Here is an 11,003-nt window from a genome sequence, read left to right as displayed (position 1 = left end):
ATGCAATTGGATTTGTTTGCAACGCTAACTTTCTGATATTATTAGTTTTTTTGTATTCTTCTTTTCCTTCTTCTTCTTTTGAAGATGATAATGGTTAGTTAGGCACATTTGCCATAAAAACCAGATATCTGATTCTTCTTTGTCTTTTTAATTTAACCATTACTATAGTTCGATGTTTTGAAATATTGGCTCGTAGTTTTTTATTAAATTTATAAAGTTTTTAATTTTTTACGCATGAAAATGTCTAATTTAACAATGGAATTTTTTGCGGTTGTGGAATACACATTATAGTTTTGCATAATGATAATTGTAATGCCTACTTGCATGTACATGGCTCCATAACTAAAATTAACTTTTAAACGTTTTCACTTTTAAACATTTTTTTCGGGGCTTAGTTTGAGTCCCATTAATTTGCTCCAAAAATTTAATCAGTAATTTCAAATTGTCATCCAAATTATTATTAATAAAATAGTTAAATATTAATAAATAATTGTTGTTGTTAATTTAAATACGTAAAATATTAAAAAACTGTTAATTATCTTCGCTCACCATGCTGAGCAGTGTGTGGAATTTTGTGAAAAGGCACAAAAAGAAATTTGTCTTCACTGGAGTTTTAGTCGGAGGTGAGTCGAAGAAAATGGTCCTGACACACACACTAATGTACAAAATACTAAAAAACTAAATATACAACACACACACCAACATATTAATTATAATTATTATAATATAAGAATTATATGCATCTTAATTCTTATTTACATACCTACATACATAGAAAATTACAAACATACATACAATAATACAAATACAATAGGTTTATTACAGTGTATGTAATCATAGTAATGTAAGTGTATTTGTAAATGTAAGTCTTACACTTTACAGGTATCTATTATCTTGGTAAATATGCAAGAAGAAAAATCATTGAACAACAGAAACAAGAGGCATTGGAGTTTATTGATAATATGAGGTATTTGTCTCAAATTTTTTTTTTATATAAAATGGGTTTATTTTTATGTATTAGGAAGTGCTTTCACTTTTTATTATACGAGCTTATGGTTAGAAGTTGTAGTTTTTTTTAATAGATTTTTAAAGTATTTTTTAATATTTTTTGTTTAATTTTTAAGAAAACAGCAGCACTATGAGAACAGCCAGAGGACTTGTGAAAGAACTAGTTTGTTTAGATTTTATTTTTGTCATTTTATTTAAAAAGAAATTAATTTAAAAATTAATAATTATCTTTATTATTATAATAATAATTACTACCTAATCTTTTAAAAACACTAACATTTTTGTACTTTAATATAACTGATAATATTAATACCTTCGTAGACTTATATATTATGCGATTTCATTATTATTGTCATAATTATCAAATTATGACCATAATTAATATAATAATTTTGTAGTTGGTTTTCGACTTAATCTATTCCCACAGTAATCTCCATGCTGCCTAATCTCTGTGAGGCTCTGTGCAAGCAGTTAGACACAGAACATTTGCTGGTAGGACTGAAATCAAAGTGTCTATATTTTTTTAATTTTACTATTCTCGAATAATTATGGTATAATATTAATAATAATAATAATTATTATTATTATTTAAGCGTTTTGTCATTGCTACTTTTATTTCTTTCATCTGTATTACTATTGTTTATTATTACTATTGTTATTTGATACTGTTATATCAATTCTTATTTTGGTTATTTTTATTATTTGTTAACCAAGGCCTGACATGAAGATAGCAACCTGGGAAAAGATAAAACTTTTGAGTTATTATTTTTGTTATTATTATTATTATTATTGTTATAATTATTATTATAATTATTATTATTATTGTTATAATTATTATTACTATAATTTTTCTACGAAAGGTTTCGTCAGGATGATTGTGTCTGTATATTCGTGCTGCTTGCTTGTATTAATCTTTAAAGTACAGCTCAACGTACTGGCCGGCTGCATGTTCTCATCTGTCAAAAAAATCAACAACAATAATAATAATTATAATTTTGGTAATTGTAATTATTATAATTATAATGGCAATAATAATAATAATAATAATTGTGATTCCGGAGCTGGTAAGATTAACTCTAATGTACAGAAGAGATACATGCAGTGCATTCAGCTGCTTTTTAAAACAGGTCTGTTGGGATGGATGATGATGACGGCGACAATGATGGCGATAGTATTGATTATTATTTGTATTATTGTTGTTGTTGTTGTTGTTGTTGTAGCTGCGTTATTTATGAAAATGAATGTGAAAATTAGATTATGGCAGAAAAGTTTTAGTCGAAAATAATATTCATCAGTTCTAAAGAGAATCATCGCCGATGTGACCGCGGCCGTCTCTGAGGTCATAGGAGGGTTGAGCCTAAAAACCCCGATGACCCCGTCGACCCTTCACGAACTTCTGACCTTAGTACGCCGAAAGGTCGAGGTCAAGGTTCAAAATGGTTATCACGACACTGACCTTACTGGTTTCGTCGACTACATGTGCAGCATCGTGAAGAATGTTGACGACAATGATGATGATGGTAGTGGTGGTGGTGGTGGTGGTGGTGGTGGTGGTGGTGGTGGTGGTGAGATTAATACTGATGATGGTGATGAAGAAGGTCGGGGTTTGAAGAAATATGATGTTGGTGATGATGAACTGAGAGCTGTTGGATACTACGTTGATTTGGATGGTAATGATCAGAAGAAAAGAGATGACGATGAGGAAAACGATGGTGGTGGGGGTGAAGAACTTGATGATAGACTCGTGGTGATGAGGCTGAAGATGGAGACCTTAAAAATCATTCAAAGGTTTGGTTTAGTTCAATTTTCGTCTTTTTTTTTCCTTATAATTATGATCGGTTCCATCGATGTCTATTTATGATTATAATTATTGTCGTCGTCATCATTTCAATCGTTACCATTAACATCAACACTGCAGTAAATCTTTCAGCACTCTGACTACGATATGTCTGGACGGGCTGTTCTCACAGTTGCTGTCTAGCATTGCTGGCCACTTCGAGCCTATGAATACTACAACTTCTACTAATACTAATAGTACAGCAACCACTACTACTGCTGCTACAGCTACTACTGCTGCTACTACTACTACCACTACTACTGCACCATCGTTCTTGTTGATAGCGTCGCCATCTTTACCGACATCGTCAGCGTTAGTGACGTCAGCATCATCGCCACTGATGACATCATCGTATGTGTTGTCGTCGTTGTCATCATCGTCATCATCATCGTTGAAGGTTATGTCGAAACCACTTGCCAAAGTCATTCCAATTGTAAATGGTTTAGTCTATTTGGTTACCGGTAATCAGCCTAATAAGTTTGTTGATGTAAGTTAGCCGGTTGATTTGATTGGTTGGTTTGATTGGCTGGCTGATTTGATTGGCTGTTTGGTTGGTTGGTTGGTTGGCTGATTTTATTGGCTGATTGGTTGGCTAATTGATTGATTGGTTAGCTGATAAATTGGTTAATTTGGTTAGCTAATTGAATGGCTCCAACTGACTGCAATAACTCATCTAACTGATTAATTTTTTCATATAATGACTAAATATTTAATAATAATAGCAATAAAAATAGCAGTAAAAACAACAATAATAAATAAATACATAAATAAATAATAATATAATAATAATATGTGCACACACTCACATACATGTACACAGGGTCTGCTGCACAATGCCCATGTTCAGTGTTTCACTTCGGAGCTTTTCAACGAAATGACCAACACCACAATTTGAAAATATTAAAAATAATAAAAGTTATAATAATAATCATAATTATTATTATAAATTGAATTGATAATGTAATAAACGATAAAGATGATTTTTTTTCATATTTATTTGTACCTTTTGCGCGTTTGTCTGTGTTCGTTCATTCGTTCGTTTGTTTGTTAGTTCGTTCGTTCATTTTTTTGTTTATTTGTTCGTTCGTTCGTTCGTTTGTCAGTTTCCATGTTTCAGCAAAACGTTGACATCTCGTTCCATTAATTTTTCTTAAAATTTGTAATGAAATAAATTCTCGCGAAATGCCTGTTTCTGTTTCGTTGTATTATTATTATTATATTATATATTATTATTGTTGTTATTGTTGTTGTTATTGTTATTACTTTTATTGGATTATCATTGATCAATGTAATCTACTTTTCATTGACGCCTCCTGCGGGCATATCTCTCTTTTCTTCTCTGATTTTCTGTTAGTTGCTCTATCTCTCTCTCTCACTTTCTCTCTTTCTCTCTCTCTCTCTTTCTATTTCCTTCTGTTTTTCATTTGTTTCTATAAATTGATTTCTTTTTTCTTTTGATCGCTCTCCTTTCGTTCTGTTTTTTTTCTTCTTCCTGATCACACTTCCTGATGTCTCTCTCACTCGTTTTTTGTCAAATAACAATGGTAATAATAACGTGTTACAAAGCCCCCATGAGTGATGATGTGTTTCTCTTTGGTGTTTCTCCCGACTTTTGTAAGTTTCGTAATAAGTTACGACGTGGCGTCATATCTAGCAAGGAAAATAATACATATGAGCTTATGTAAATTCTCGAGTTGACTTGATCCGGATTGAATCGGTAAAACCGTTTTATTCCGATACGTGACGAGTTTCATCAGAGAAAAAAATATTGCTTGGGTTGAATGTATTAATACCTAGACATATATATATATATATATATATATATATATATATATATATATATATATATATATATATATGGAATATAACATGTACCCAAACTAAATTCACTTCGAAAAAAATTGTATGAATAGCTACGCGTAAAAAGCATACATAAATATACAAACGTGAATATACAAAATATTGTACAATGGATACAGAGCAAAACATTTTAAACGTTCATACATCCTCTAAGCATTATTTTGTATTGCTGTATGCATCTACATACTTACGCGAACGTACATAAATTTGTGTACTAGTACCAGAGTATACAGATGAACTAAGATGCTTCCTTGCAACCTGACCACATGTTACTCTCATGTTCAATATTTTCATTGTTAGCATATGTATGTCACACATAAGAGCCCTCAACAGATGTTTCGATGTATGTATGCGTGTGTGTGTGTTTGTGTGTGCGTGTGTGTGTGTTGTGTGTTTGTGGTGTATGTGTGTGTGTGTAGGTATTAAAAAATATAATTATATAATTCTCTAATAAGATCTATCTTGTATAAACAACCAGGTCCATTTTGTATTATTTATAGCGTCGGCTTTGTATGCATGCATGCATGCATGCATGCATGCATGCATGCAAGAAAAAAACAAGGTATTTATGTATGTTTGTACGTACGTACGTACGTACGTATGTATGTATATATTTAGGTAGGTAGACATGTACGCATGCATGTATGTATGCATGTATGTTTGTATGTACGTTTGTATGTATGTATGGATGTATGTATGTATGTTTGTAGTTACGTATTTTGTATTTATAATATAATATATACATAATTTGTATTACTTAGCTCAATCAAATAGAAACGAAATATATACGTACGTAAGCACGTATTAATGTATGCCTAAATGTATGCGTATATGTATTTATATATGTCAGTATGTATTTATGTATGTTTGTATGTATTTGCGTGTGTATGTAAGTATGTATGTATGCTGTGTTTGTATATAGTTGTTGATGTTGTTGTTGAATGACTAAGCAAGCGATAAGAAACTTGTTGAGAATTGTATAAGACAACAACGGCAACATCACTGTTGTTGCTGTTGAGAATAATTTATTTTGAAATGTCAACAACAACAACGTAAACATCAACAACAACAACAATGTCAAACATTTCGTTTATATTTTGTTTAACGTGTTTTAATGTAATTTAATGTAATGTGTTTAACTTTTAGTTTGACAGGCGAACTTTCACAAATTATTATTCCGATATCACCCGTGCTGTTGTCTAAAACATCAACAACATCTACGCCAACGACGATAATGACATCAACAAAATCAAAAACAACAACAACAACAGCAATTACATCAAAAAACTACTGCAACAGCAAAATAACACAAGACTTTGAATTCAACCGTAAAGACATCAACAGTAAAGACATCATCAACATCAACAGCAGCAGCAACAACAACAAAAACATCAACTACGACATCATCATCAACATTGATGACATCAACATTGATGACATCAACAATTAACTATGAAAAAATTTTGTGATTTCTTTTCATAAATTTTTCACCACCAAGCAATTTAATCTCGATTGCTACACCAGCGAAAAAAAACACCAACGAACTTTTAATCATTAAGAAATGAAAATAATAAATAATAATAAATTTGGCGGGAAATTATAATACTAAATTTGGCGTGAAATAATTAATAAATTAATGGGAAACAACCTCTGTGCTACATGGCAAAAAAGCGGCTATGATTGGTCCCTTAAAAAAGATACCCATCTAATAAGGTTAGAAGTTTTTATTATAATTGTTATTATTATTATTTTTATATAAATAAACGATAGATAGATAATGAAAATAATGGTGTATTGATGTAATTAAACTGAAAATCTATTGTAGAATCTGGATTTTAGATATTTATTATCCATATAATTAATTATTTCATTAATTTTTAATTTTAAAATTCGAAATAATTTATCTCTATTCTTTGTCTCAAGATTTAGTAAGCTTTTTTATCCTCCGTGGCTCGCTTTATCTGGCTATACTTCTCATCATCAATCAAATTTCGAGAAGATTCATCCATTTTTATTTCATCATTATATCAAAATTTTCATTCGGTTATCTGTCATTCATTCATAATTTCGTTCATTCATTCAATCATTTATTTATTTATTCATTCATATATTTATTTAATTTTACTCATTCGTTCTTTTGTTCATTCATTTGTTCATTCATTTGGTTATTCGTTCGTTTATTTCATCATTCGTTTGCCCGTTCGTTCATTTTTTAAATTAATTTATACATTTATTCATAAATTCGTTCATTCATTCACCTTCCGATCGATCCGCCCATCCAATCATCCTTTCCTTTTTCCGTCCTTCCATCCATCCTGGTCTATAAATTATTCATGCATTCATTCAAACATCCATTTGTCTTAATATTCTTCCATCTCCTTTGAAGATCCATCCATTTTTTCGCTAATTTTTCATTCTTTTATCCTAATTTTCAGCCATTCACTCACTCTCTCTCTTTCTCTTGTTTATCTCGTTTCTCTCTCTTCTTTCTCTCTTTCTTCTTTTTTTGTCACTCTCTCTCTTTTTTTTTTCTTTCTTTCTTTTTTTCTTTCTCTTTCTCTCTCTCTCTCTCTCTCTCTCTCTCTCAGCTGTGTTTCAAGTATATTCAGTCAATTTATCCATTTGGAGACATTAATTTTAGTACTATGGTAAAATTACTTTATCATTCACACACTCACACACACACTCTAAAACACACACACACACACACACACACACACACACACACACACACACACACACACACACACACACACACACACACACACACACACACATACATACATACATACCTACACACATACCTACATACATACATACATACATACATACATACATACATACATACATACATACATACAAACGTGTATATGTAAAAGTGTATGTATAGCTATAGGTAGGCGGTAGCCTCACTGTGATGCAGTCCTATTAAGTATTGATCTGCATTTTGTTTGTTTGTTTGTATGCATGTATGCATGCATGCATGTATGTGCATGCATGCATGAATGTGCATTAAATGTATGGTTTTTCTTGTGTATGTATGTATGTGCATATTATATTTATATGTATCTATATATATACGTGTGTGTGTACGTGTCTGTGTGTGTCTCTGTGTGTGTGAACTTATTTCCATTTTCCCAATTCAGTGGTTATTTATAGCTCGCACCATTTTGAAGTCTAAATTTTCTTTTTTTTAAAGCATATATTATCAGCAGCATCATCTCTATCGTCATCATCATCCTCTTCATCACCATCTTCATCATCATCCTCTTCATCATCATCTTCATTATCAATGTTGTCACTATCATTATCATAGTTTTCATCATTATTATCTTTATTAGCATCGTCATCAACGTCATCACTACAAACATCATCATCATCATTTCCATCAAAATTATCATGATGATCATCACCATCATCACTAAGTTTGTTATGGAGAAACGTAGAAATCTGGAAGGAAGTCCAAGTCGATAACGCTATTCAATACATCTCTCTCGTTACAATCATCATCATCGTCGTCGTCGTCATCATCATCGTCATCATCATTGTCATCATCATCGTCGTCATTACGATTCTTTTTTTCAGATTATGGGCCGAAATTTTCGAGGTGCGAGAAGGTAGTGATGGGGGCGAAACATTTTGGGGGCGAGTGTCTGAAGACGTTGTACCCATTAATGTATCTTTGGTGCAGGATGGATCGGACATGACAACGTTCCAGTTGATGGCCTACAACAGACTGGTCGAGAAGATATTTGACGTCCAGCTCTGCCAACCTGGTTTGTTGGTGCTCGGTTGGCTGGTGGCCTCCTTGCAAACAAACAAACACACGTACACACACAAACAAACACAGTCACACATACAGCCTCACACACGTACGCAAACAAACAAACAGACAAAAGTATATGAATCAGTCATAAATCAATCATCCGAGCCTACGACTGTTTCATTAATATTCCACCTTCGTTGTCGTTGTTATAATCATCAAAACACACACAGACACGCACACACACACACACACTCACACACATACTAACACACACACACAAAGGCACACGGATCATCCAGGCTTCCGACTGTTTTGTCCACTGGCGAGACAGCAAGCAGGATAAAGAATGGGGACTCAATTTCACTATCGCACAGGATGCCAGGAAGTTCCGGGATTGTTGCACTGTTTGTTCTGATGATGATGCTGATGACGACGATGACGATGATGATGATGTTGCTGATGACGTTAATGATAATGATGATGAGGACTGAATTGTTGGCGTTGTCGAATTGTCAAAGTTACTGATCGATTGAGATACTTATAATGCCACTGTTACTGATGATGATTGAATGACGATGGTGATTATGATGATGATACTAGTAGCTAGTAGTGGTAGTAGTAGTAGTAACTGCAGTAGCAGTAGTACTATCAGTAGTAGTAGTAGTAGTAGTAACTTTTCAAATTTTTCCATCACATCAGAGCCGTATCTACTGCACTTTACCAAGAAAGCAAGGTGCCCAAGAAGGCAACAAAGTAAGAAATGTTTCATCATCGTCATCATCATCATTTTTATCATCATCAGTATTGGATTATCATCATCATCATCAGTATTGACTGTCATCGTCGTCGTCGTCGTCATCATCATTATCGTCAAATTTTTTATACAATACTTTTCACTGAAAATTTCATTAAATATTCATTTTTAAGCAGAAGCCTAACCAATCCAAACAACAACATCAACAATCATCACAACAACAACAACAACAATCCGGCAGCCATGTTCATTGTTTACACCACCTGACATCAAAAGAAAAACAACAGCAACATCAACAACAACAACAACATCAACAACAACAACAACATCAACAACAACAGCAGATATATAGCGACAAGCTCTATTGTACTTTGCCGGCATTTTCGTCAAAGAATACATCACAGCAACAGCAACAGGTAAATTATTATTATTATTATTATTATTATTATTGTTATTTATTATTATTATCATTATTATTATTTTAATTTTTATAATTATTATTACTCAGCAAAACAGACAGACAATGTCTGTGTACCTAGACAGCCGTTGCTTCTGTGGCGCGCCTCTGCAGTACCAGCAGCCAGAGCAGCAACTTCAACAGCAGCGTTATTCGTGCAGTGGTATTTACGGTACTATACCTGCCTCGCTATCGTCGCTACCACCACAAGCTTCAACATCGTCCTCGCTACCATTTCCTCAGACGTCGTCATCATCATTACCGCTGCAGTCATCATCATCATCATCAACCGCAGCAGCAGCAGCTGTAGTAGATGCAGCTACCACAAATGAGGTATTGACGCTGCGAAAATGTCATAGGTGTTCGAGATGCTGCTTGGAACAGCAGCAGCAAATTTATCAACAACATCAACAACAACCACAACAGTCGATCGTTAGGAGTAGTTTGGCCGATGAACGCATATATCCGACAAGTAAGATCTAATTAAATAATCATTAAATAAGCCTTACATACATGAAATTTAATTTGCAAGCAGCTAATTATAGATTAATTACAATTAACTAATTGAGTAATAATTATAATTAGTCGCAAAATTTATCACATTAATTATTTTCCATCACCATTCAGTGCTAATGCATCAGCAGCAGCAGCAACTCTGTAGCAAAAAAGCAGTCGAAGATAACCTAATTAACTACGGAATTTATTTAAGCACCCAAGAGTTCAATAAACTAAGCCAGTCGCAACAGCCGCAACCACAACAGCCACAACCACAACAGCCACAACCACAGAAGCCGTCAATTTGCTGTCATTGTAATAAGATCATTCCGCAAAATTTCAAGATCGCCAATACCTGTTGCGGTGACGTCACCAATGTTAATAACACGAACAACAACAACAACTACAACATCAACAACAACAACAACATCAACAACATCAACAACAATAACAACAATATAAACAACAACAATAACATCAACAATAGCACTCAAACTGTGTTCTCTAACTGTGGAAATTCATTGGTGACGATTTCAAACAACAACAACAACAACAACAACATAAGCAGCAACAACAACAACAGCAACAACAACACAAAAATACACCCACACATCAATTGGCCACCCCCACCTCCTCCGCCAAGAACTACAACATTGAATAACAACAAAAACAACAACAACAACAACAATATGTTGATTGAAACATCAGCTACGATTGTTAATGCGTCAGTAACAATGAGCATTAATAATAATTTTATTACTACTAATACTGCTACTACTACTCTCACTGCTGCTACTACTACTGCTGTTGCTACTGTAGTTGCTTC

At 33.1% G+C, this 11,003-nt stretch overlaps 2 protein-coding genes across 2 annotated transcripts; both read left to right on the top strand.

The window, feature by feature from the left end:
- Positions 1-550: 550 nt before the first annotated feature.
- On the top strand, positions 551-3,341 carry HELRODRAFT_157080 (hypothetical protein; the record flags this gene model as incomplete). The annotated part of the gene is made up of 13 exons (XM_009020012.1): positions 551-623; positions 883-967; positions 1,125-1,171; positions 1,436-1,517; positions 1,723-1,766; positions 1,869-1,939; positions 2,078-2,135; positions 2,304-2,471; positions 2,533-2,534; positions 2,797-2,801; positions 2,927-3,042; positions 3,157-3,161; positions 3,243-3,341. 13 exons carry the CDS (start codon positions 551-553, stop codon positions 3,339-3,341), a joined length of 855 nt encoding a protein of 284 aa, XP_009018260.1.
- A 4,944-nt stretch (positions 3,342-8,285) lies between these two features.
- HELRODRAFT_79834 (hypothetical protein) lies at positions 8,286-8,962 on the top strand (the record flags this gene model as incomplete). The annotated part of the gene is made up of 2 exons (XM_009020011.1): positions 8,286-8,481; positions 8,754-8,962. Coding segments are annotated over 2 exons (405 nt in total), but the record flags the coding sequence as incomplete, so codon positions are not given.
- Between the last annotated feature and the right edge of the window lie 2,041 nt (positions 8,963-11,003).

This window comes from Helobdella robusta (genome assembly GCF_000326865.2).
Source record: "Helobdella robusta unplaced genomic scaffold HELROscaffold_26, whole genome shotgun sequence".
NCBI lineage: Eukaryota > Metazoa > Annelida > Clitellata > Rhynchobdellida > Glossiphoniidae > Helobdella > Helobdella robusta.
Note: the sequence above shows the minus strand (reverse complement) of the source record. Positions and strands in the feature narration are given on the sequence as shown.